Here is a 27,991-nt window from a genome sequence, read left to right as displayed (position 1 = left end):
AATTGTGACAGGTGATTTGTGCAATTTACCTTTAACGTTAAAAATGATTTTCACAATAATAGATTTAAAATCTATATCAAAATCAAAGTCTCAGTGTTTGTCATGAAAATACAACAGGTGATTCTCCATTGAGTGGATGAACATCTCCTTGCCACATATTTCGCATTTTCCACGAGCGCGATCCAAGTGGGAACGTTGAATATGCAATTGAAGGACAAATTTTTGGAAAAACCTCTTCTTGCAGAAATCACATTCAAAGTGACACGCAATCAAATTATGTTTCTTGGCCAAATGGTATTTCAATGTCGAGAGAAGAGTGAAGCTTTTAGGACAGTGCGCGCATTGCTTCAAATTAGCAGCGCTGTGTACATATTTCAAGTGTTTCTTCAAGGTTGTAGCATTTTTGAAGAACATTTTGCATGTACTGCATTTGTAACCAAGATTCTGGTGTTGCAAACCACGCCAGGAGTTGTTTCTGTGCATCCTTCTCACGTGGTAATTCAGTCGATGGGACATTTGGAACGTCTTTGCACATTTTTCACACTTAAACTGAATTCCCTTGCAACTTTCCCTGTGCTTTTGAATTAACCCTAAGCAATCAAATTTGTTTTTGCAGCGACGGCAGTTCTGCTTTTTCAGGTGGAGACTAATATTGCGTGATGTAACTTCTTCATCGCATACTGAGCAAATTTTGAACGAATGATCTCGTTGGTCATGCATCTTCAGCAATTTCATGGTAGAAAACAATTTGTCGCACTTGGAACACTTGATTGTCTTCGGCAAATGCTTCCGAGCAATGTGTTTTTCCAAATTTATTTTTTGCTTTGCTCTGAACCCGCAATACTTGCATTTGTTGACTTTAGCCTCGTCTTCCTCCTTGTGAGCTGACTCAATGTGAGATTTCATATCAGACTCGGATTTGAAATACAAGACGCAGCCAATCAGAGCGCATTTCACCGGAAATTCAGTGTGGACAGAACGAACATGCTGGTGGTAGCTACAATTTGCCTGAAATTCCTTTTCACAAAAACAGCACTGAATAATTTTTCGTTCTCTCGGCATCTCGTGGAAATTCTTGACGTGCTCTTCTTTCTCCTCAATTGTGTGGAAGTAGGTGACGCATTTGTATTTTTCACACCTGATGGCATTTTTGTGTTCATTCTTCACGTGGTTTGCCAAGCTTGAACTAAATTTGTATGATTTATCACAGTAGAAACATTTTGTCCTTTTCAGCTTAGAATGGTTGTCAGATTCAATTTCTTCTTCTTCGTCTTCTGACTCTGCTATTTCCTCCAACTGAACCCAGCACTGCTCAACTTTTCCTTCTAAAAAAGTAATAAACGTGATTTAAATTTTTCTTGATTGAACACCTTTAGAATTTACCAAAATAACTTTTCCGCAGCTCTTTTGACGCGTCGTCCAAATATTCCAAATCCTGAGGCCACCAAGAATCCGCCTCAAAATCTAAGCCTTGTTTGGCATGAAACCTTTTTATATAAAAAAAAATAAAGAAATGAAACAAAAATAAACAGGACAATTAATTAAATTGACTCACTCTCCGTGCCAGATGCAGAAGTAACAAATTAGGTCGTGATCCTCAATTTCCTCGGCAAATTCGTATCCACAAATGTTCAGCAACCAATTCTGCAGCTTCTCCTTGTCCACGTTGTCAGCTTGGATGAATCCGTCCGCCGCTGGACGCTCGCACAAAACGCAGAGTGGCCTCGCTGACGACATTTCCGAACGAGAACCTTTCAAGCAATGAGGGTTGAAGAGAAGTGGAAGCAAGAAGCAGCCACCTTTCCCCTTATCATACCTATCGCCTTTGCGCTAGCGAGCAGGGAGGAGGATTATTTTTACCCAGGCCGTCGCCCCCTCCCCGCTTGTTAGCGCAAGGAGGGATCAAGATAAACAGCTGATGGAGGGAAGGGGGAAATGAGGCTGCTACAAGCAGAATCGTATAGCTGACCAAAAAGCGATGCTCTCGGAATCGATAGGAAGATATTTTTACCTCCATTTAAAAAATTCAAGATATGTCCATTTTTTGTGATGCCTTTGAATATTTTATCTATTGTCACCAGAAAGCTAAATCATTGTTAAAATCGTCAGACAATTTCTGGTATCTGACACACTAATATTTATATATTTAAATATTTCTTAGAGATTCGTATGAAATTAAACCCTTATATATATATTATAATTTCTAAATTTTGTAAGTAATTTTTATTTGATTGGTTGTCAAATATAAGAAATCGAATGCATATGATTTATATAATTTATAAATGTTGGTCTTTTGTGTATTAACAGTAGCAGAGTATAAAATTTGTTGACTAGAGTTTCCTGAATCCAAATCCAATTCGTGAATCGAGAAATCTCAACTTGAGATGGGGTTGATGAACACATTCAAGAGCGTTGTGCCCCGTTTAGATAATTTTTAATTAGAAAAACTGCAATAGTGTTTATTTTTTTTAATCTTTATCCCTGTGTTCGGACCTGGAAGTGCGCGCACTGCACTAGCACGAATGCTGAATTCTGAGTGCGAATATTACCGCGAACGGATTGAATGGGCGCACCAGGTCGCACAGGGACCCAGCCCACTCAAGGGCCACTTGCCTCCGCACCGAGGACTACATTGAAACGCTAGACATTCGTCCCGTGAAGCCAAATCACGCATGCTGCAAAGGTGCAAAGCAGCAAGTAGCGAGTCGGCCTGGAGCTATGCAGCCGGCAGGGAAGTGTTAAAATTTAATTGTTAAATAATGTAGTGCATCAGTGAGGTTCATCGCCTTAATCAAGTTTGAGATATTTTTTAAAATAACAAAACAGAAAGCAGATTTTGATCAATTTGATTCATAAGCGATTTTTATAGCTGTAAAAGGGGAATGTAGAAAATAATTATCTGGACAAGTGTGTTCAAGGAAAAGGGAATTCATTTTTTTACATATTGCAATTTTATTCAAATATTATAAAGTCTAAACAAAATAGTGACAAGTTTTGTGTGCTAATTTATACTTGAGTTAAAAATAATTTTCATAATTTTCCAAAATCTATATCAAAATCAAAGTTTTAGTTTTTGTCGTGAAAATATAACATGTGTGCTTCTATCGAGTGGATGAGCATTTTCTTTCCACAAATTGTGCAATTTCCACGAGCGCGATCCAAGTGGGAAAGTTGAATATGCACTAGAAGGTCACATTTCCACAAAAACCTCTTCTTGCAGAAATCACATTCAAAGTGACACGCAATCAAATTATGTCTCATGGCCAAATGGAATTTCAATGTCGAGAGAAGAGTGAAGCTTTTAGGACAGTGCGCGCATTGCTTCAAATTAGCAGCGCTGTGTACATATTTCAAGTGTTTCTTCAAGGTTTGAGCGCTTTTGAAGTACCTTTTGCATGGTCTGCATTTGTAACCAAGATTCTGGTGTTGCAAACCTCGCCAAGAGTTAATTCCGTGATTTCTTTTCACGTGGTAATGTAACAATGACCTCTTCGGGAATTTCTTTGGGCACTTGCCGCATTTGAAATGAGTTTCTTTGCAAGTTTCCCTGTGCGTTTTAATTAACCCTAAGCAATCAAATTTGTTTTTGCAGCGATGGCATCTCTGGTTTTTCAGGTGTTTACTGATATTCCGTGATGTAACTTCTTCATCGCAAATTGAGCAAATTTTTAGCGAATGATCTCGTTGGTCATGAATTTTCAGCAATTTCATCGAAGAGAACCATTTGTCGCACTTTTCACACTTGATTGTCTTCGGCAAATGCTTCGCAGCAAGGTGTCTTTCCAAGTCCCTTTTTTTCTTTGCTCTATATCCACAATACTCGCATTCGTAGGCTTTGGGTTCTTCACCTTCATCCTTGTGAGTTGTATCAAAGTGAGATTTCATTTCATCTTCAGTTTTGAAATAATCAATGCAACCACGGAAAGCACAATTCACCGGATATTCATTGTGGATACGTCGAACATGCTGGCGGTAGTTATTATATCCCTGGAACTCCTTTTCACAAAATGGGCACTGAATAATCTTTCTTTCTCTCGGTGTCTTGTGGAAATGCTTGACGTGCTCTTCTTTTTCCTCAATTGTGTGGAAGTAGGTAGCACATCTTTGGTTTTCACACCTGATGGCATTTTTGTGCGCTCTCTTCACGTGTTCTCCCAACCTCGTGCCATTTTTGTATGATTTCTCACAGTAGAGACATTTCCTCATTTTCTGCTCAATTTGAAGTCTATGTCCGGTCTCAATTCGTTCCTCCGAATCATCAACGTTTTCCAACTGAACCCAGCACTGCTCAGCTTTTCCATCTACGAAAGCAATAAACTTGATTAATTAATAATTATTCAACGACATATTAAAGAATGAATTCACCAAAATAGCTTTTCCGCAGCTCTTTTGCCGCGTCATCCAAATATTCCAAATCATGAGGCCACCAAGAATCAGCCCCGCAATTCAAGCCGTGTTTGGCCAGGAACCTTTTCATAAAAAAATTAAGTAAAAAAAATTAAACAGGACAATTTAATATTTCGACTCACTCTGCATGCCAGATGCAAAAGTAACAAATGAGGTCGTGATCCTCGATTTCCTCGGCAAATTCGTGTCCGCAAATTTTCAGCAACCAATTCTGCAGCTTCTCCTTGTCCACGTTGACAGCTTGGACAAATCCGTCCGGCGCCGGACGCTCGCACAAAACGCAGAGTGGCCTCGCTGACGACATCATGGGGTGAGAATCTTCCAAGGAATGAATACGATGGATGACGAGGAGAAAACCTTATTCACCTTTGTTGCAGAGGCACCTCAAAAATTTGAAAAATTTTCCCCACTAGTTTTTGCCCCTTCAAACATATTCTAGATTCTTTTAAAATTCTCCAGCCATGATTAATGATCTTTAAGAATTCCCTTTTTCTAAACAGAAATTTCTAAAATATCCTTGACTAAAAAAACATATGTGACGTTCAGAAATCAGGAAGTTCGAGTGGATCTAGTGCATTAAAATCTTCGAAAATTAAAAAATAATGAAAAAAATCCTATGTTCCTCTCAACCCTTTTTATTCCGATATTTTTATCCCAGCAGAAAATGAAGTGCCTACCGGCTTGACACAGCTGTCGAAGAAATTACGACGCCGCAGCAGCAGCACACCTCTCGAGCAATTTTCGCCTTTTGCTTTAATAAAATATCCTGCGGCCGGGGCGATGAAATTATCGGCGCGCGTCTGTCAGCGAGTGAAAGGTCTGTCGGCGCGTTTATTGGCGCCGATAATTTGTCTGCGCGATTCGAGGTAAACATCTTGCGGCGCTCTAATCACATTGCAGCCCCGAAGAACGCAGCTCTCGAGTGCACATCAAACAAACTTCTGCGTGTCTTTTGCCCCCGCTGCGACCCTTTCGACACCTTTTGCAACTTAATTATTTTTAGAGCAGAATTTATTAGTTTGAAGGAATTTTTGACTTTATTTTTCCTCGAAAGCAAAATTAATAAAATTCAAAAGACGCATTTATTGAAATTCTTGCCCGTTCTGAACTCGCTTTCATGATTAGCCGAAAATAAATTCGCTCGCCTGGCTGCGACAATTTTGTTTGTGTCCCTGGAGCGCCGTTCGGCTGCGCTGCGAAATCAAAACACGCGTTGCAGCAATTTGTTGTTGGCTGCGAAATTGAAAGAGATAAAAATGAAAAAACGGCAACGGGATGGAAATCGATGATGGCTGCGTCGTTATCCTTTCATTAAATCTATCCGCGCACAATGAGATTTGAATTACTGATTAAATTTCATCTTTTCACCCACGCAGAGGCGGAAAACTATTATTATCTCTCCTTCTCTTCCAGCATCCACGCTAAACGTTTTCCAAACTTCTTTTCCCATCAACTTTCTTTCTTCCTTCCTTTCTCGACTCCTGAAGAAAAACTCTCAATTTTTTATTTGAGCAGTAAACTTTTTAGATAAGATCAAGAATAAGAAAAGGGTTAACGGCTGGTAATTTTATTTTTTAAAATAAATACTTCAAGACACTCGAGCATTGAATTAAAAAAAGGGAACATTTTGATAATAAAATACTAATGAGCAAAGTTTTAAATAAATTTTCTTCAGCCAGGAGAAGGAAATTGATTCGGCTGCTCTCGATCTCTCTTTCTCTTTCTTATTCTATAGACTCTGGCCGTCATTGCCATTATTGTTCGCTTTCGTTTCTAGGGCGGTGATTAATTCATGCAACCTGAGACACAGCGCGAGAGCCAGCATTGTTTCTCTCTTTCTCTCTTTCTCTCACTCCTTTGAATGGACCGTGCTCTCGGCGCATAGTGGCGAAAGACGATATTTTCCGCACAAACACTACGCGATTCAATTCATTGTTTGCCCCCGGTGGAAATATGGAGTATCGAACGCCGACACGCGGCACAAATCACTGATTGTGAGAGCTGTATATACTTCTTTGCTCCACGCCACAAGTCAAGTATTTTTTTTTTCAGTGAAAAGGAGATTTTTATAAATGAGAAACCTACGATTTATTTAGGTGATAAATTCATTTAATTTTTAATAAAGTTTTGCGGTGGAAAGTAGAATATTAATTCTTTAAAAACAGCTGATTAGCCTGGTAATTGGTGAATCGACCGTTAGATGGCACATCAGGCCAATGGAAATGTAACAAATTACGCGGGAATGAAATTATTAGGTCGGCACGCCTCTTTTTCGTCGCTTCTGATTGTCCGCTGGACTGTCTCCTGATTGGCTTCCATTATTTCGACGCCATTTTGACTTCTGACCGGCGGGAATCAACACAGAGATCGCAATTCGGACCCCGGTGGTAATTTCGATTGCGCAGAAGGTTTTAATTTGGGTTACGCATGCGCAGTGATGATTTTAAGCCTCCCTGTGAGTTTAAGAAAAGATTTGAACATACTGCGCATGATTAAAATGCGCACAAGTTTACTACGCAGCTTCAAAATGGGCGAATTTTTCAAACTGACTGATTTAACTAAAAATAAGTTATGTTTTCTGATTTGCCTCCATTATTGCGGCGCCATATTGACTTCTGACCGGCGGGAAAACCAAACACAGATCGCAACCAGGACCCCGGTTGGAATTATGACTGCGCAGAAGGTTTTAATTTGGGTCACGCATGCGCAGTGATAATTTTCAGCCTTTCTGTCAGATTAAAAAGAGATTTGAACATACTGCGCATGCTTAAGATGCGCACAAGTTTACTGCGCAGCCTCAAATTGCGCGAATATTCAAACAACTAATAAAAAGTTAATTTAAGCACCTAGAAACCCAAATTGAGGATACGTTCAAGTCACGCATGCGCACTTAAATGTTATTAACCTCTCAGTAAGATAAAAATGGCAACCAATAAGAAATTTTTATTTTAATTGAATAAATTTAAAATTATGGAAACCAGTTATTTTCGTCTTAATCAATTATTTTGTGTTTGGGAACGGTTTTTCGGAACAAATAAATTTATGCAACCTTCCATTTTATTAATAATTTATGTTTCTGGCTAAAATTAATAGAATTGAGCAGCTTTTTCATTTTATCTCATAATAAAGTCAATGCACGTCTGTTTAAATCGCAATTAAGGCAACAACTTCCGGCTGATTTACGAAAGAACGGGTGCCTATCAGCTCGGAATAATCGGCCGCAGCGGTTGCAATTCACCGGTTAAACACGAATTTTCCATTTTTCGCACGTATAGCCGCTCGTGCAAGCGGCGGCGGAGAAGAATGGGGCAGCAATGACGCGCGGCCGGCGCGCGGCAAGAAAAGAAAGGTCGCTCCGCTTTAAGGCAGCTCAGCGCCGACGACTCGTGAATGTATTAATTTTTCTTTTGTCCCGCGATCATCCCTGCCTGCATCGTTTGGACCGATTCACTCCGCAATTCCAACCCTTTCATCCCCCCTGCGCGCAGTCCGTGCTACAGATTTTCGCCCTCCGTCTCTGTTTCGTAAACGATTGGAGCGCACGTTTTCTGCGGTTCTTTCTGATTTCTTACTAAAACTTGATCATTTTTTCAACGTAAAAAATAGTCGAGGAAATATTACAAATTGCATAAATAGATTCTTTCAAAGTTTTCTGTTTAGAAAAAGGAAATTCTTACAGATCATTAATCATTGCTAGAATATGTGCCAAGGGGATATTTTTTTTAAATTTTGTAGATGCTTGCAGCAAAAGTGAATAAGGTTTTCTCCTCGTTACCCATCGTGTTCATTGCTTGGAAGATTCTCGATCTGAAATGTCGTTCGCGAAGCCTCTCTGCGTCTTTTGCGAGCGTCCGGCAGCGGATGGATTTGTCCAAGCTTTCAACGTGGACAAGGAGAAGCCGCAGAATTGGTTGCTGAATATTTGCGGCTACGAATTTGCCGAGGAAATCGAGGATCATGATCTAATTTGTTACTTCTGCATCTGGCACGCAGAGTGAGTTGCATTTTTAAATTGTCCTTTTTAATTTTTGTCAATTTTTTTTATATAGGTTCCTGGAAAAGCACGGCTTGAATTTCGGGACTGATTGTTGGTGGCCTCAGGATTTGGATTATTTGGACGACGCGGCAAAAGAGCTGCGGAAAAGTTATTTTGGTAAATTAATCCTTTAATACGTCGTTGAATAAAGGTAATAAATCAAGTTATTTGCTTTTGTAGAAGGAAAAATTGAGCAGTGCTGGGTTCAGTTGGACCAAGCTATTGATGATGCGGAGGAAGGCTCTGGAACTGAATATGGACCTCAAACAGAGCAGAAAATGATGAAATGTCTCTACTGTGATAAATCATACAAATTAAAAACAAGTTTAGCACACCACGTGAAGAACGCGCACAAAAATGCCATCAGGTGTGACAATCGAAGTTGTGCTACCTACTTCCACTCAAATGGGGAGAAAGAAGAGCACGTCACGAATTTCCACGAGACGCCGAAAGAACGAAAAATTATTCAGTGCTGTTTTTGTGAAAAGGAGTTCCAGGCAAATTGTAGCTACCACCAGCATGTTAGACATGTCCACACTGAATATCCAGTGAATTGTTCTTTCCATGGTTGCATTAAATATTTCAAAACTGAAGATGAAAAGAAATCTCACTTCGACTCGGCTCACAAGGAGGAAGACGAGGCAAAAGTCCATGAATGCAAGTATTGTGAGCATAGATCAAAGACAATTAATAATTTGGAAAAACACATTGCTGCAAAGCACTTGCCGAAGACAATCAAGTGTAAAAAGTGCGACAAATTGTTTTCTACAATGAACTTGCTGAAAATTCATGACCGCCGAAATCATTCGTTCAAAATTTGCTCAATATGCGATGAAGAAGTTACATCACGCAATATTTGTCTCCATCTGAAAAAGCAGAACTGTCGTCGGTGCAAAAACAAATTTGATTGCTTAGGGTTATTCCAAACGCACAAGGAAAGTTGCAAGAGAACTCGGTTTGAGTGTGACAAATGTGCAAAGACGTTCCAAGAGTCTCATCGACTGAATTACCACGTGAGAAGAATGCACAGGGACAACTCCTGGCGTGGTTTGCAATACAAGAATCTTGGTTTAAAATGCACTACATGCAAAATGTTCTTCAAAAATGCCCCAAACTTGAAAATTCACTTGAAATATCAACACAGCGCTGCCACTTTGAAGCAATGCGCACACTGTTCCAAACGTTTCTCTCGTCTCATGTCGTTGAAATATCATTTGGCTATGAGACATAATTTGATCGAGAGTCACTTTGAATGTGATTTGTGCATGAAGAAATTCTTTAGGAAAAGTAATCTTTCAAATCACATTCAATTTTCCCATTTGAATCGCACCCGTAGAAATTGCACAATTTGTGGCAAGGAAATGTTGATGCGTTCAATGGAAAAACACATGCTGCATTCTCACGACAAACTCTGAATTTTGTTACATGATTAATATTAATTGTCACCCTCTAGTATGAAATGGTTCTATTCAAAGATTATCTATTTGCATGATGTTTTAATAATATTGGGTTGAAAAAATTGTTTAGTACGCTTTGAATAAACTAAAAACTGTCTGAAAATTTACTTCTCCCTTATTTATATACTTTGAAATCCTTAAAATTTCCGATTCTAATTTGCAAAGAAAAAGGAACTTTGTTAAGTCAAATAAAGAACGATATGGAGTGAAAAATAAAAATTGAACATGAGCAAATATTGATTCCTCTCCCCTTAACTTCAATAATCGTCATAGTTGGAAAGGTTCTCGCTTATGGAAACGAAGAAAAATTCATTTGAAAGGTCATTGCACTGTCAACAAAAATGACTGACATTCCAACCGATGAATAGACAGAATAGTTGGATCTCCTCTATTATCTATTCTGAAATCAATTGATTTTGTTTGTTCTCTTAGTGGTAGTCATTATTCAAAATCCACCCAAATACCTCAAAATACAAAGAGCATCACGTTTCTAGTCGTTAAAAAGACCTATTCATAGCTAAGACGGCTACTTGAAAAAAAAATTTACGTTTAATTTAATAAATCGAATATAAAAAAGTAAGAAATTAATCAATAATAATTATGTAAGGTTTTCTAACTTACTTCAAATGTCATTGAAACAAATATTCAATTTCATAATATAAAAAAATTTAAAAATGTTTAATTTATCGCATTTTCTTTAGTGTGTTTCTTTCTCCTGTGTTTAAAAATAAAATTTGGCGTAACAGAAGTGATTGAGGAAGGAAAATGTCTTTTATAGTACATTACAAGGAACATTCAAAGGAATCTGTAAATTGAAATAAATTTTAAGTATTTTCAGGTAAAAAACATTTTCCCAAATTCCGCTATCGATTCCGAGAGCAATATGCTTTGATGGCCAGGGGACGGATTCCAGCAGAGCAACCTTGAAACAAACTGGCAATAAGCATAGTATGTATTGAACAGTTTTTAAGGTCAAGCTAAAAAACAGTGCCGTAAACCCCAGCTAAACAATCCTGCTTGTAGCAGCCTCCTTTCCCCCTTCCCTCCATCAGCTGTTTATCTTGATCCCTCTTTGCGCTAACAAGCGGGGAGGGGGCGACGGCCTGGGTAAAAATAATCCTCCTCCCTGCTCGCTAGCGCAAAGACGATAGGTATGATAAGGGGAAAGGTGGCTGCGCTTCTTGCTTCCACTTCTCTTCAACCCTCATTGCTTAGAAGGTTCTCGTTCGGAAATGTCGTCAGCGAGGCCACTCTGCATTTTGTGCGAGCGTCCGACGGCGGACGGCGCCGTCCAGGCTGTCCACGTGGACAAAGAGAAGCTGCAGACTTGGTTGCTGAACATTTGCGGCTACGAATTTGCCGAGGAAATCCAGGATCAAGACCTAATTTGTTACTTCTGCATCTGGCACGCAGAGTGAGTCGTTTAGTATGTCTTGTTTAATTTTCGTTTTGATTTTTTTTTTTTTTTTTTTTTTGTAAAAAGGTTCCTGGTCAAACATGACGTGAACTTTGGCGCTGATTTATGGTGGCCTCAGGATTTGGATTATTTGGACGATGCGGCAAAAGAGCTGCGGAAAAGTTATTTTGGTAGATTATTTCTTTATGACATCGTTGAATAAAAATACTTAAATCACGTTTTATGATTTTGTAGATGGAAAAATTGAGCAGTGCTGGGTTCTGTTGGAGCAAGTTGATGATCCGGAGGAAGGGAATGAAACTGAACCTAGATCCCAAACTGAGTTGAAAAGGAAAAAATGTCTCTACTGTGATAAATCATACAAATTAAAAACAAGTTTAGCACACCACGTGAAGAACGCACACAAAAATGCCATCAGGTGTGACAAACAAAATTGTGCCACCTACTTCCACACAATTGAGGAGAAAGAAGAGCACGTCAAGAATTTTCACGAGTTGCCGAAAGAACGAAGAATTTATCGTTGTCATTTATGTGAAAAGAAATTCCAGGAGAATAGAAACTACCACCAGCATGTTCGACATATCCACACTGATTATCCGGTGAGATGCTCTTTCCGTGGTTGCATTAATTATTTCAAAACTAAAGATGAAATGAAATCCCACTTTGACTCGGCTCACAAGGAGGAAGACGAAGAAGCAAAAGCCTACGAATGCGAGTATTGTGGATATAGAGCAAAGCAAAAAGTACATTTGGAACAACACATAACTGCGAAGCATTTTCCAAAGACAATCCAGTGCGAAAAGTGCGAAAAGTGGTTTCCAACGGCAAAATTGCTGAAGCTGCATGACCATCAAGATCATTCGATCAAAATTTGCTCAGTTTGCGGAAAAGAAGTTACATTACACTATTTTGGTCACCACCTGAAACAGCAGAAATGTTGTCGCTGCAAAAACACATTTGACTGTTCAGGTTTATTCCAAACGCACAAGGAATCTTGCAAAGAGACTCATTTCAATTGTGACAAGTGCCCAAAAACATTCGCTTACATGTCATTGTTAAATTACCACTTGAAGAGAAAACACAGAATTAATTCTTGGCATGGTTTGCTGCACAAGAATCTTGGTTTCAGGTGTGAGCCATGCAAGAAGTACTTTAAAAGCGCTAAAACCTTGAAAAATCACTTGAAATATCAACACAACGCAGCTAATTTGAAGAAATGCGCGCACTGTCCCAAAATCTTCACACTAATCTCTAATTTGAAAAACCATTTGGCTATGAGACACAATTTGATCGAGTGTCACTCTGAATGTGATTTCTGCAAGAAGAGGTTTTTCCGGAAATGTGACCTTCTTATGCATATTCGAGGTTCCCATTTGGATCGCGCTCGTGGAAAATGCAAAATATGTGGCAAAGAAATGCTCATCCGCTCGATTGAAACACACCTCTACTATGTTCACGGCCAACTCTAAAACTTTTATTTTGATATAGAAATGTTGCGCTAATTATCGCGAAAATCGTCTTAGAAGATAATTTGAATTTTCATTAAATACTTGTTACAATACCATTTAAACTTTAGTAGGAATTGAATAAATAAAATAATTAAATTTTTATAGAAATATAAATTAGATTTTACTCATTTGGTTACTGATTAAAAAAATTATTTTCTACATTCCCTGAAGCAGACAGATTGGTCTACAAATTAGATTTAAAGACTTTATTTTTTAATCGCGAAGTTTGCTAGAGATAAATTAACATAATTAGACTGAATATAAACGTTTGTTGATATGTCGCCACAACCATTAATTCATTTATAGTACCCACTCGCATTTGTTGCTAAAACAGAAATTCCTAGATATTTTATACGTTGCGGCGGGTCGGATTTATCTTGTGAAATAATCATTGCCTGAGCTTTCACGGCATTTCAATGTTCAATGGGCTCTTTTGTGACACCTTAAAAGATTTAATCATTTTTGAATCAAATAAAAAATAAATATTTGTGCGCCTGAAATGCAGAACATCTTCAAAGCACAAATAAAGAAGTGCTAATAACGCGCGTGTTTGCTCCTTGCACAACTTAAACTAATAAACAAAATGACGCGGAACGATCGCTCCTCAATGTCAGAACCAAAAACTAATAGATTTTGAGAAAAAAGCATGAATTTTACGCGCTGATCTCAAAATCTATTCATTTTTCGTTTGTAGTTACAGTTCATTTCTTCAGCTTTCCAATGCTATCGAGGACATTTTATATTTATTTTTTTGCCCAGCGAGAGCACTTGGCGGAGCGATCGTGCGAGGATATTTTTCCTAGGCCAGGATATTTAGGGAACGAAGCAGCGTAGGGCTAATGCCCCTCCCACTGCCACACTGCGTCACTTTCTTTATTCCTCTCATTTCTAACATATTTACGAGTTTACTGACCCTTCACCTTATTCGTCATTGCTTGGAAGGTTCTCGCTCGGAAATGTCGTCAGCGAGGCCTCTCTGCGTTTTGTGCGAGCGTCCGACGGCGGACGGATTTCTCAAAGCTGTCCACGTGGACAAGGAGAAGTTGCAGACGTGGTTGCTGAACATTTGCGGCTACGAATTTTCCGAGGAAATCGAGGATCAAGACCTAATTTGTTACTTCTGCATCTGGCACGCAGAGTGAGTTGCATTTTTAAATTGTTCTGTTTAATTTTCGTCACAATTTTTAATACGAAAAGGTTCCTGGTCAATCGTTGCGTGAATTTCGGGGCTAATTGTTGGTGGCCTCAGGATTTGGATTATTTGGACGACGCGGCAAAAGAGCTGCGGAAAAGCTATTTTGGTAAATTAATTCTTTAAGGTGTCATTGAATAAAGGTAATAAATCAAGTGAATTGGTATTGTAGATGGAAAAGTTGAGCAGTGCTGGGTTCAGTTGGAGAAAATAGCAGGGTCAGAGACCGAAGAAGATGAAATTGAATCTGACACTCATTCTAAGCCAAATAAGACAAAATGTGTCTACTGTGACAAATCATACAAATTAAATAATAGTTTGGCAATCCACGTGAAGAGAGCGCACAAAAATGCCATCAGGTGTGACAAACAAAATTGTGCCACCTACTTCCAACTTCCACACAATTGAGGAGAAAGAAGAGCACGTCAAGAATTTCCACGAGACGTCGAGAGAACGAAAAATTATTCCGTGCTGCTTTTGTGGAAAGGAATTCCAGGGAAATGATAAGTACCGCCAGCATGTTAGACATGTCCACACTGAATATCCGGTGAAATGCTCTTTCCGTGGTTGCATTGAATATTTCAAAACTGAAACCGAAATGAAAACTCACTTTGATACAACTCACAAGGATGAAGGTGAAGAACCCAAAGCCTACGAATGCGAGTATTGTGGATATAGAGCAAAGCAAAAAACACATTTGGAAAAACACATAACTGCGAAGCATTTTCCGAAGACAATCAAGTGTGGAAAGTGCGACAAATGGTTTTCTTCGATGAAATTGCTGAAAATTCATGACCGTCAAGATCATTCGTTCAAAATTTGCTCGATATGCGACGAAGAAGTTACATCACGCAATATTAGTCTCCACCTGCAAAAGCAGACCTGCCGTCGCTGCAAAAACAAATTTGAATGTTTAGGATTATATAAAACGCACAGGGAAATTTGCAAAGAAACTCGGTTCAAATGCAGCAGGTGCTAAAAGACGTTCCCAATGTCTTACCAGCTGAATTACCACGTGAGAAGATCACACAGAAACAACTCCTGGCGTGGTTTGCAACACAAGAATCTCGGTTTCAAATGCAGTACATGCAAAATGTTCTTAAAAAATGCTCCAAACTTGAAAATTCACTTGAAATACAAACACAACGTAGCCGCTACTTTGAAGCAATGCGTGCACTGTTCCAAAAGTTTCTCTCGTCTCATGTCGTTGAAATATCATTTGGCTACGAGACATAATTTGATCGAGTGTCAGTTTGAATGTGATTTGTGCAAGAAGAAATTCTTTGGGAAAAGTAATCTTTTAAATCACATTCAATTTTCTCATTTGGATCGCACCCGTAGAAATTGCACAATTTGTGGCAAGGAAATGTTGATGCGTTCAATGGAAACACACATGTTGCATTGTCACGACAAACTCTGAATTTTGTTACATGATTAATATTAATTGTCACGCTCTAGTATGAAATGGTTCTATTCAAAGATTACCTATTTGCATGATGTTTTAATAATATTGGGTTGAAAAAATTGTTTAGTACGCTTTGAATAAACTAAAAAGTGTCCGAAAATTTACTTCTCCCTTTTTTATTTTCCCCTCCTTTGGTTTAATATACAGAGTATGCTTTGAAATCCTTAAAATTTCTGATTCTAATTTGCAAAGAAAAAGGAACATTGTTAAGTCTAATAAAGAACGATATGGAGTGAAAAATAAAAATTTAACATGAGCAAATATTGATTCCTCTCTCCTTAACCTCAATAATCGTCATAGCTTGGAAAGGTTCTCGCTTATGGAAAGAAGAAAAATTCATTTGAAAGGTCATTGCACTGTCAACAAAAATGATTGACATTCCAACCGATGAATAGACAGAATAGTTGGATCTCCTCTATTATCTATTCTGAAATCAAATGATTTTTTTGTTCTCTTAGAGGAAGGCATTTTTATAATCCATTCAAATACCTCAAAATACAGAGAGCGTCACGTTTCTAGTCGTTACAAAGGCCTACTCATAATTAAGACGGCTAGTTGAAAAAAATTACGTTTAATTTAATAAATCGAATATAAAAAAGTAAGAAATTGACCAGTTGCATAAACCCTTAGTTATAAAAGCCGCCATACATGGCGCAACCACAGACTTTCTTAAAAATTCTGTTTTAAGCGGTTTTAAGGCATTTTTGCTGTGCTTTCAGACTCAATCTAGCTATTTTGCTTTTTTTGATTAATTTTTGACGTGCTGAAAACCAAAATCGGTTCAGCCATTCGCCGTCGAAACGTTGGAAAAGATTTTTTTAATTCAAAAAATAGTTTTTCACGATTCTACGGCGATTGGCTGAACCGATTTTGGTTTACAGAACGTCAAAAAAAGCAAATTCATTGAAGAATGCACAGTAGCTAGATTGAGTCTGAAATCGCAGCGGAAGTGCTTTAAAAGCGAAAGTCTAGCTACGGTGGTGCCATCTGTTGGCGGCTTCGAACACTTAGGGTTTATGCAACTGGTGAATTAATCAATAATAATTCTATAAGGTTTTCTAACTTACTTCAAATGTCATTGAAACAAACATTCAGTTTCATAATATTAAAAAAATTAAATAGAAAACATTGAAAAATGTTTGATTTATCGCCTTTCGTTACCCCAGTGGCCATCCACGTTGCCACCACGAAACCTCGTCCGTGGATTTTACGTGGATGAGTTCCACGAACCTATTTCGACATTTTTTCTAGTGCACTCATTTAAAAATACTTTCCCTTTCGATGTTTGACCATTTTTGAGCAGATTTAGTTTGAATTTTTGGGTTTTTAGGGTAAAATTAACGTCCGTGGAACTCACGTGGATGATCCCCGCAATTTCCCAAATTGAGTTTTTGAAGCTCTTTTTGTGCCTAAATTATCGGTAAATGAATTAATTGCTCCTCTAAAGCTATTTCATTTAACTTTTTTTAATTTTTTTGTAAATTTTACTTCGTGGAAGGGTCTCCGTGGATGCTCCGTGGATGTTCCGCGGACGATCCACGGAACACTCCGTGGATGCTCCGTGGAACTTACGTGGATGATCCCCAATTTCCCCAAATCGTGTTTTTCATTACTCTTTTGTGTCTAAATTATCAGTAAATGAATTTAAAGTGCTCATCCAAAACTAGTTTAGTTGATTTTTTTTTAAATTTTGTAAAATTTCCCATCGTGGAAAATTTTTCGTGGATGCTCCGTGGAACTCACGTGGATGATCCCCAATTTCCCTAAATCGTGTTTTTAAAACACTTTTTTTGTCTAAAAATTATCGGTAAATGAATTAAGTGCTCCGCCAAAGCTATTTTATTTAATTTTTTATTATTTTTTAAAATTTTACTTCATGGAAAAGTCTTTGTGGATGCTCCGTTGATACTCCGCGGATGATCCACGGAACTCCGTGGAACTCACGTGGATGATCCCGAATTTCCCAAAATCATGTATTTATAACAAATATTTGTCTAAATAATCAGTAAATGAATAAAGTGCTCCTCCAAAACTATTTTATTTGATTTTTCTTTAAAATTATGCGTAATTTCACTTCGTGGTAAGGTCTCCGTGGATGCTCCGTGGATGCTCCGCGAATGATTCACGGAACTCTTAACGCAAAAATGGAAAATAGCATGTTTGAAGCAAATTGTTCAGTTCATAAGCTGCCCCTTATCGCTTTTCTAAATTCATTAGTCACGTCGTTCTTGCTTAAATTTCTAAATTTTGGAAATTGGTTAAGTGTCCGTGGAGTTTTCGTGGATGAATACCCGGACACTTAAAAACATTTTTGGTTCTTTGGTATTTCTTAGGTTAATTAAATTTTCATTTTTAATTAATAAATCATCATAAAAGTTAATTACGAGCTCAGAAAACTCAATATTTTCAAATATATTCCAAAATCTAAACTCGCCACCTCGCCAGAATAGCCACTGCTGCGATTCAAACTTTTGAAAAGCGCGCGCACTCTCACTAGCCGCAGCGAGCCAATGAGCGTTGCGCTTGGCTGTTACTGCTGTTTGTTGACAGACGCAGACGGCCGACGACCGCGAGCGCGCGCGATCTGAGCGCAACGGAAAAGCCGTTGGGCGACGCCGCCGCGTAATTAATGTCAGTTTTCGGCCGCAAATTCTTCCCCAAGTCGTCCAGCAATATTCTTATGATGTCGCGGTGATTGCTGTGAAATACGAATCAAGTTCAACCGTCCCAGCAAACATGCCGCAAATCAAAGAAGGTATGTACATAGGGACTTGAAATGCATTTGATTTGTTCTCACCGCTACAGTCAGTTATCATACACCAATTTGTTATTTTGTAATTAATTGTTTTTACAGATCCGTGCCCGCGGCTTGCTTTTGTGGCAGTTGTTGCGAGCTAAGGAGGCAAGCTCGTCGAACCAGTGGCTGGCTCAATTGTCCGCATTGCTCTCCTCTGGAATTGTCTGGGAGTCTGACAACAGCAAAACAGAGCTGAGAAGCTGACGGAGGCTTCATATCTTCGCTGTCACCGTTCCAGGTAAGCAGTTAAATGTTTGGCGCAATAATGAATATAAATATTAACTATCTGTAATTTATTTTTCAGTCTTGAGTCTGCTGGTGCTTCTGGACTCGGATGGAATCAATGCGACTCGAGTTCGAGACGAATAGCTACGTGTGACAGGACGGACAGGTCTTGGAAATGCTGGACCACTACTTTGAAGAAGATTGAGTGTGGTACTGTGTATTGTGTTTTTAAATGGGTCTATTTTTGAGCTCAATTGTTGTAGTTTATACATAATTCATTTTAAGGCTAATTATGTTGCATACATATACTTGTATTGACTGTAATAATGTTTGTATTACAATTAAATCAAATTTTCTTGCATGAAAGTTTTGGCAGGTTCATATTTTAAATTAAAGCCATTATAAGTTTTAAATTCACCATTTTTTGCAAAAGCCTCTAGTGTTCGAAGTCAGCGCAGCCATATATATGTACTTCCAAGTTTCATACTCATGCACTTTGGTTAAGGATTTAATTCTACTGATTTATTTTCCGGATTTTAAATTATTTATTTTGAATCTGAAAACCAAAATCAGTTTAGCCAATCTCCGTATAAACATGTAAATAATATTTTTTGAACAAATTTGACGTTTTTACGGTGATTGGCTAGACTGACTTATGTTTTTAGCACATCAAATCAAATCAATTTAAGGGTTTTAAACGCAGAGTGGCATGATCGTGTCTTTATTCTCAGTGGAAGTGCATTAAAATCAAAGTAGCAGTTGGCGCCAGACAGCCACTAAGGGGTTTTTGAAACTGTTGAATGTTCAACAATTTTAGCTTTTTTAAATTGATTGTCATCTCTTGTTCCTCATCACCTTATGGCAACAACCAACAACTGTAAATTGATAAAATTATCTGTATCGATCGATTGTTAATGTGTATTTATGTAATATTTTTGTAAAAGAAATAGTATAAATAAATAACAATTTTAAAATTCAAATGAATGAATTTTATTTGCGATTTTACTACCCAGAAAAATGAAACACGATCCACGAAAAATCCCCAGCGATTCCACGTACCCGTTCCACGGGGAATCTCCATAGATCATCCCCATGGAATCTCCATAGATCATCCCCGTGGAATCTTCATAGATCATCCACGTGGATACCACGTATTTCGGGCGGACAATTTCTACGGGGAATCCCCGTGGACCATCCACGTGGTTTCCACGTGGGATCCGTGGATCATCCACGTAGGATCCCCGTGGAGTCCACGTGGAATGGCCACTGGGGTAGTGTGTTTCTTTCTCCTGTGTTTAAAAATAAAATTTGGCGTTATAGAAGTGATTGAGGAAGGAAAATTTCTTTTATAGTACATTACAAGGAACATTCAAAGGAATCTGTAAATTGAAATAAATAATTTTAAGCATTTTCAGGTAAAATACATTTTCCCAAATTCCGCTAGCGATTCCGAGAGTAATGCTTTGATGGCCAGGGGGCGGATTCCAGCAAAGCAACCTTGAAACAAACTGGCAACGCTGGGCATAAGCAAGTATATATTGAACAGTTTTTAAGGTCAAAAGCTAAAAAACAGGGCCGTAAACCCCAGCTAAAAAATCCTGCTTGTATAGCAGCAACCTTTTCCCCTTCCCCCATCACCTGTTTAAAAAGACCCCTCGTTCGCTTGCGAGTGGGGAGGGGGCGACGGCCTGAGAATCTTCCTCCCCACTCGCTAGCGCAAAGAAAAGGGATGAGGGAAAAGGTGGCTAACTATATGAATCCACTTTTCATCAATCTTCATTGCTTGGTAGGTTCTCGTTTCGAAATGTCGTCTGCGAGGCCACTCTGCGTTTTGTGCGAGCGTCCGACGGCGGACGGCGCTGTCCAGGCTGTCCACGTGGACAAACAGAAGCTGCAGACTTGGTTGCTGAACATTTGTGGCTATCAATTTGCCGAGGAAATCGAGTATCAAGACCTAATTTGTTACTTCTGCATTTGGCACGCAGAGTGAGTCAATATTAAATTGTCCTGCTTAATTTTCGTTACGATTTTTTTAAAAGGTTCCTGGCCAAACACGGCTTGAATTTCGGGGCTGATTCTTGGTGGCCTCAGGATTTGGATTATTTGGACGACGCGGGAAAAGAGCTGCGGAAAAGCTATTTTGGTAGATTAATTCTTCAAAGCATCGTTGAATAGAAGTATTTAAATCACGTTTTATGCTTTTTAGATGGAAAAATTGAGCAGTGCTGGGTTCAGTTGGAGCAAGTTGATGATTCGGAGGAAGGAATTAAGACTGAATATAAATCTAAAAAAAAATGTGTCTACTGTGATAAAACATACAACCGCTTGGCAACCCACGTGAAGAACGCTCACAAAAATGCCATCAGGTGTGACAAACGAAGTTGTGCCACCTACTTCCACACAATTGAGGAGAAAGAAGAGCACGTCAAGAATTTCCACGAGACAACGAAAGAACCAAAAATTATTCCGTGCTGCTTTTGTGGAAAGGAATTCCACGGAGATATGAACTACCGAAGCCATGTTCGACATATCCACACTGATTATCCGGTGAAATGCTCTTTCCGTGGTTGCATTGAGTATTTCAAAACTGAAGATGAAATGAAATCGCACTTTGATTTGGCTCACAAAGAGATAGAAAAGGCCAAAGCCTACGAATGCGAGTATTGTGGATATAGAGCAAAGCAAAAAGTACATTTGGAACAACACATAACTGCGAAGCATTTTCCGAAGACAATCCAGTGCGAAAAGTGCGAAAAGTGGTTTTCAACGGCAAAATTGCTGAAGCTGCATGACCATCAAGATCATTCGATCAAAATTTGCTCAATTTGCGATGAAGAAGTTTTATCACGCGATATTAGCTACCACCTGAAGAAGCAGAAATGTTGTCGCTGCAAAAACACATTTGAGTGTTTAGGTTTATTCCAGATGCACAGGGGAACTTGCAAAGAAACTCAATTCAAATGCGGCAAGTGCCAAAGGACATTCGCATACATGTCATTGTTAAATTACCACTTGAAGAGAAATCACGGAGTCAATCCTTGGCGTGGTTTGAAACACAAGAATCTTGGTTTCCTGTGCGAGCCATGCAAGAGGTACTTCAAGAGCGCAAAAACCTTGAAATGTCACTTGAAATATCAACACAACGCGGCTAATTTGCCTAATTTGAAGAAATGCGCGCACTGTCCAAGCAGCTTCACTCAACTCTCTAATTTGAAAAAGCATATAGCCACGAGTCATAATTTGATCGAGTGTCACTTTGAGTGTGCTTTCTGCAAGAAGAGGTTTTTCCGGAAATGTGACCTAGTTTTCCATGTTGAACGTTTGCACTTGGTTCGCGCTCGTGGAAAATGCAAAATATGTGGCAAAGAAATGCTCAGCCGCTCGATGAAAAAACACCTCTACTACGTTCACGGCCAACTCTAAAACTTTTATTTTGATATAGAAATGTTGCGCTAATTATCGCGAAAATCGTCTTAGAAGATAATTTGAATTTTCGTTAAATACTTGTTACAACACCATTTAAACTTTAGTAAGAATTGAATAAATAAAATTTTTTTTAACAAATAAATTAGATTTTACTCATTTGGTTACTGATTCAGAAAATTATTTTCTACATTCCCTGAAGCAGACAGATTGGTCTACAAATTGATTTAAAGACTTTATTTTTTAATCGCGAAGTTTGCTAGAGATAAATTAACATAATTAGACTGAATATAAACGTTTGTTGATATGTCGCCACCACCATTAATTCATTTATAGCACCCACTCGCATTTGTTGCTAAAACAGAAATTCCTAGATATTTTATACATTGCGGCGGGTCGGAATTATATTTTGAAATAATCCTTGCCTGAACTTTCACGGCAATTTCAATGTTCAATTGGCTCTTTTGTGACACCTTAAAAAGATTTAATCATTTTTGAATCAAATAAAAATTAAATATTTTAGAGCCTGAAATGCAGAACATCTTCAAAGCACAAATAAAGAAGTGCTACTAACGCGCGTGTTTGCTCCTTGCACAACTTAAACTACATTGTTTAAAGAAAATGACGCGGAAAGGCAATGCCCTCGCGCGATCGCTCCTCAATGTCAGAACCAAAAACTAATAGATTTTGGGAAAAAAATCATGAATAATTGTACACGCTGATATCAAAATCTATTCATTTTTCGTTTCTAGTTACAATTAAATTCTTCAGCTTTCCAATGCTATCGAGGACATTTTATATTTAATTTTTTTGCCCAGCGACAGCACTTGGGGGAGCGATCAACCGATCGTGCGAGGATATTTTACCTAGGCCAGGATATTTAGGGAACGAAGCAGCGTAGAACTATAGCCCCGCCCACTGAATATCCGCGTCACTTTATTTATTCATTTTAACTCAACCTACCTGAATTCTGAATATATGCTTGACGAAAATCTTCCCAAATTCCTCTCATTTCTAACATATTTACGAGTTTACTGACCCTTCAGCTTGTGCATCATTGCTTGGAAGATTCTCGATCTGAAATGTCGTTCGCGAAGCCACTCTGCGTTTTGTGCGAGCGTCCGACGGCGGACGGATTTATCCAATCTGTCCACGTGGACAAGGAAAAGCTGCAGACTTGGTTGCTGAACATTTGCGGATTCGAATTTGCAGAGGAAATCCAGGATCAAGACCTAATTTGTTACTTTTGCATTTGGCACGCTGAGTGAGTTAATATTAAATTGTCCTGCTTAATTTTCGTCACGATTTTTTATATTAGGTTCTTGGCCAAACACGGCTTGAATTTCGGGGCTGATTCTTGGTGGCCTCAGGATTTGGATTATTTGAACGACGCGGCAAAAGAGCTGCGGAAATGTTATTTTGGTAAATTCATTCTTGAGGCGTTCTATCAAGAAAATTTAAATTGTGTTTGATACTTTTGTAGATGGAAAAATTGAGCAGTGCTGGGTTCAGTTTGAACAAGTTATTGATGATTCGGAGGAAGGAAAAGAAACTGAACATAGATCCCATACTGAGAAGAAAATGAGGAAATGTCTCTACTGTGAGAAATCATACAACCACTTGACAACCCACGTAAAGTACTCGCACAAAAATGCCATCAGGTGTGACAAACATAAATGCGCCACCTACTTTCACACAATTGAGGAGAAAGAAGAGCACGTCAAGAATTTCCACGAGATGCCGAAAGAACGAAAAATTTTTGAGTGCTGCTTTTGTGAAAGGGAATTCCAGGCGAATACTAGCTATCATGGGCATGTTCGACATACTCACGCTGAATATCCGGTGAAATGCTCTTTCTATGGCTGTATTCATTACTTCAAAACTGAAACCGAAATGAAAACTCACTTTGATTCAACTCACAAGGATGAAGATGAGGCCAAAGTCCATGAATGCAAGTATTGTGAGCATAGAGCGAAGATAATTGATAATTTGGAAAAACACATTGCTGCGATGCATTTGCCGAAGACAATCGAGTGTGAAAATTGCGACAAATTGTTTTCTACCATGAAAATGCTGAAGATTCATGGCCAACGAGAGCATTCGTTCAGAATGTGCTCAATGTGCGATAAAGAAGTGACATCACGCAAATTGAGTCTCCATCTGAAAAAGCAGAACTGCCGTCGGTGCAAAAACAAATTCGACTGTTTAGGATTATTTCAAACACACCGTGTAACTTGCAAAAAAACTCGTTTTAAATGTGAAAAGTGTACAAAAACCTTTGAAGCAGCATATTTGTTGAAATATCACGTCAGGAGGTCTCACAGAAACAATTCGTGGCGTGGTTTGCAATACAAAAACCTTGGATTGAAGTGCCAGCCGTGCAAGATATATTTCAAAAACACCACCACCTTGAGAAATCACTCGAAATTCAAGCACAATAGCATAAATCATTTGATGCATTGTGCGCACTGTCCGAGGAGCTTCTCTTTTTTCTCACATTTGAAAATCCATTTGGCGCGCAAGCACAATTTGATCGATCGGCATTTTGAGTGTGATTTTTGCCAGAAGAAATATTTCTACAAATCTTTACTTTCAGCTCACATGAAAGTTTGCCATTTGAGCTTGAAATTTGAGGCAAAGAAATGCTGATTTGCTCGACGGAAAAATAACTTTTCATAACTATTCATGGCCATGTTCTTCGCTAAACATTACTTATATGCAGAAATTACAATTTTACATGTGGATTTGAATTTGTTACAAATAACTGTCATCATAGATTGGATTAAAAAATGAATTTTCGAACATTTCCGACAGTTTTATTTTGATATAAAATTCCAAGAATTTGAAATAAAATTTTCCAGCGAAGGAAGGCGTCAAAAATCGAATTGAAATGCGGGTTTGGCGTGCGATGTGTGCAAAGAAAACAAGCGGGCGGCAGAAATTTGATATAGCGGCGGAATAATATTTGCAGGTAGCATTCGGCGCGGCGGCGAATTAACGCGAGGCAAGATTGTGTTTTCGCACTCGCACCGCTGCGGGGGAGTTTTAATCACGCGTTTTCCGCAAATAAAAGCATAGCAGCGTGGCCGACCGGCCGGCCGCATTTGCATCCGCAAGTGCACTTTTCGCGTCCATTTAGGATTTCAAAGGCTGCTCGAGAGCCGATTTATTACTCCTCTCACTGCCCCGAAACGTGTGTGCTGCTCTTTTGTGTCCACAACGATATTAAACGCTAAATTTAGACCCGCTTTTTTGATTAAATTTTCACGGGAAAGCAGTGCATAAGTTCTCTTTGAAAACTAATCCAGTTCTCGTATTGATTTACATTATTTTAAAGTTTCCCGCTCAAAAAACTCGTGTGTGTACCAATCTATATCAGATTATCCTTGGGGGAATTGTTTAAAATGCTGCGGTGACGCGGCGGCGAGCGTGCTTACGTCAAAGGGCTCGTTGAGAGTCACTTGGCGGCAATTGTTTTCACGAGAGCGAAACCAAAATAACCAATTTGCACCCGCAAACGTGTTTCCAAGCGTGAAAAGGCGGCAATATCCAAACAATAAAACGACTTTAAAGGGGGATGGCGTGAGGAAAGATGATACTTGAGTTTGTTTTCACTCAAAACCAGAATTTATTCAATTTTCCTTGCTTTAAATTGGCCGCCATCTTGAATAGCTATTTTAAAATGGCGGAATTCTTTATAGAACTAGTTTTATGAGTTGGTTTAATGTTCATTTGAAACTATCAAGGATAAAACTGGTGTCCATCTTGAAATAAGACTTCACGTCACCTGTTTTGCATCATATTTAGGGTGAATAAAAGCTGTGTCTTCCCCCAGAAGACTGAACTTGAATAAAAATGGCATAAAATCAGAGCCGTTCTCATTAAATATCATCTTTGACGAAGTTTCTGACCCCACCAATCGATTCCTGAGGGTCGAATTAGGCTAAATTGATATTTTTTTCGTTAAAAAAGTGCAGCGCGACGTGCGAACTTTTTTCCCGCCAAAACAATATGAACCTATTTTCGAAGACTGCGCATGCGTCAGAGCTGGCTGGATATGAAAAAGAAGTCGTTCCTACAGGCGGTGTCCCTGCAAGTGCTCAAACCAGCTCTGACGCATGCGCAGTCCTCGAAAATAGGTTCATATTGTTTAGGCGGGAAAAAAGTTTGGACGAAAAAATCCAATTTAACTATTTCGACCCTCAGGAATCGATTCGTGTGCTCAGAAACTTCCTCAAAGGTGGTCTTTAGAACAAAACAGACATAATATTTCACTTAAGGTGTCCGCCATCTTGGATTTTATGTTAAAAAACAAAAATCTCCACCATCTTGGACTCACAAACCAGTTCAACGTTTTCAAATGTTATTTAGATGAAGAATTTAGAGATTTTTGCTATCCATGCTATTAAACAACAACATATGAATATTCAAAATGGCGGTCAAGGCGGCCATTTGCAATATTTCAACAGGATTCACGTCTCTTTCTCATAGTAATAATAATCTATTGCTATTACTAGTGGGAGATGCCACCTCACTAGCTTTTAATTTGTTTTTTTAGAGCCATTAATTAAGCTAAAATCAAAACAAACAAGTCCGCCATCTTGGATTCTCATTTGCACGAAGAAAAAACAAATCGCTGCTGGAGTGTTATTTGAAAATTACGTCGTTTACCAACTTTTAATCCACATTAGCGGCTCATTCATTGCTCTAATGCGAGTGTAATCTCATTTTCTGCGCGAGCGAATCGACGAGTTTGAAAGTTGAGATGAAGTGCATCAAGATGGCGCGACACCCGCACACACTCCAAGTAAAGTCGATTAGCAATCGAGACGCTCTTTTGCTTTATCTGCTCAACAAGACGAATCGATATTAATTTGCCGCGCGCACTGACACGCAAAGCGTTTTAATCTGTTTGAAGAGAGGATAAAAAAAATCAGTGCGGCGCGATAAATCAGCTGATTAGATGCACTTCCGCCCGCAAACTCCCGCTGCCGCCCGCCCGCCCACGCGACTCATTTGCCGCGCGCGCATTAATCAATTTATTTGCGATTTTTTTTTCATCCAGCGCCGCCACCGCTGCAGCAACAGGCGCTTTGTTATTGCGCCGGCCAAATATATACACACGCCGCCTCTCTGCTACTCATGGCCCTAATACGGCCGCGGCTGGGGCAGTGAAAAACGGATTTTTTTAAAAATTTCTTTTGTTAAGAAAACAAACGTTTGATATAACAAAACGTACAGCTAATAATTTATTTTAATTCATAAAAATATGTTTGAGTTGCAAAAGTACATAACAAAAAGTGATAAATTTTCGCGTTTTTCGAAACTTTGCACCTCAAAATCTCAGGTTCTAACCGTCAGAATTGCATAAACTACCCACCTTTGGAGTCATCTTAACCTCTCCTAAGCAACTGAAGGGTTTAAAGGGTGTTTACACCCATCTCCTTTCATCCCCATTGCTACAATTTTGATGATAAGCGACAATGTTCTCGGCACCGCTCACTTTTTCATTGTTTAAGCTGCGTACGACTGCCTAGGGGTGGAAAAAAACCACCCCTGAGCCATTCAGCTACTTAAAGGGGGTTGAGATGAGTCCAACGGTGGGTAATTTTTGTAACTATAATGGTTACAACCCAAGATTTGGAGTCGCAAAAAGTAGCAAAAAGTGAGAAATTTGAATTTTTTAGCGTTTTTTTTTAATTTTGCACCTCCAAATCTCAGGTTGTATCCATTAGAATTGCAAAAACTACCCACCATTGAACTCGTCTTTATTTTTTCTAAGCAGCTAAAGGGTTTAGAGGGTGCATAAACCCTTCCCCTTTCATCCCCATTGATACAATTTTGATAAAAAGCGTACAAGTTCCCGTCGCCGCTCACTTTTTCATTATTTTAGCTGCTTATGGCAGCCTAGGGGTGGGGATGAAACACCCCTAAACCCTTCAGCTACTTAGAAGGGATTAAAATAAGTCTAACGGTTGGTAGTTTTTGGAATTCTGACGATTAGAAGCCGAGGATTGGAGGTGCAAAGATCACGAAAAACTCGAAAAATTGCGAATTTTTTACA

At 38.8% G+C, this 27,991-nt stretch overlaps 2 protein-coding genes and 1 long non-coding RNA gene across 5 annotated transcripts in view; 1 reads left to right on the top strand and 2 right to left on the bottom strand.

The window, feature by feature from the left end:
• Nos (Nitric oxide synthase) overlaps positions 1–27,991 on the bottom strand; it is a 77,071-nt gene that overhangs the window by 35,209 nt on the left and 13,871 nt on the right. The window lies entirely within an intron of this gene.
• LOC135935741 (zinc finger protein 845-like) lies at positions 91–4,711 on the bottom strand. Its single transcript, XM_065478291.1, has 5 exons — positions 4,530–4,711; positions 4,366–4,469; positions 3,741–4,301; positions 1,556–1,751; positions 91–1,348 (listed from the first exon to the last, which is right to left on the bottom strand). Exons 1-5 carry the CDS (start codon positions 4,709–4,711, stop codon positions 91–93), a joined length of 2,301 nt encoding a protein of 766 aa, XP_065334363.1.
• Positions 17,363–19,484, top strand: LOC135936101 (uncharacterized). The gene is made up of 3 exons (XR_010574287.1): positions 17,363–18,237; positions 18,337–18,517; positions 18,584–19,484. It is a non-coding gene; the product is annotated as an uncharacterized LOC135936101 (long non-coding RNA).

Source organism: Cloeon dipterum, chromosome 2 (genome assembly GCF_949628265.1).
Source record: "Cloeon dipterum chromosome 2, ieCloDipt1.1, whole genome shotgun sequence".
In the NCBI taxonomy this organism is placed as follows: Eukaryota; Metazoa; Arthropoda; class Insecta; order Ephemeroptera; family Baetidae; genus Cloeon; species Cloeon dipterum.
The sequence above is the reverse complement of the archived record's forward strand: the minus strand, read 5'-3'. Positions and strand labels throughout refer to the sequence as shown.

Bases quoted from the DNA above. Each gene is read 5' to 3' on its own strand.
- LOC135935741 (XM_065478291.1), bottom strand. From the start codon at position 4,711: ATGTCGTCAGCGAGGCCACTCTGCGTTTTGTGCGAGCGTCCGGCGCCG. The intron at 4,470-4,529 runs GTGAGTCGAAAT...TTTTATGAAAAG, and splicing joins TTTTGCATCTGGCATGCAGA to GTTCCTGGCCAAACACGGCT. The intron at 4,302-4,365 runs GTGAATTCATTC...TTGCTTTCGTAG, and splicing joins GCTGCGGAAAAGCTATTTTG to ATGGAAAAGCTGAGCAGTGC.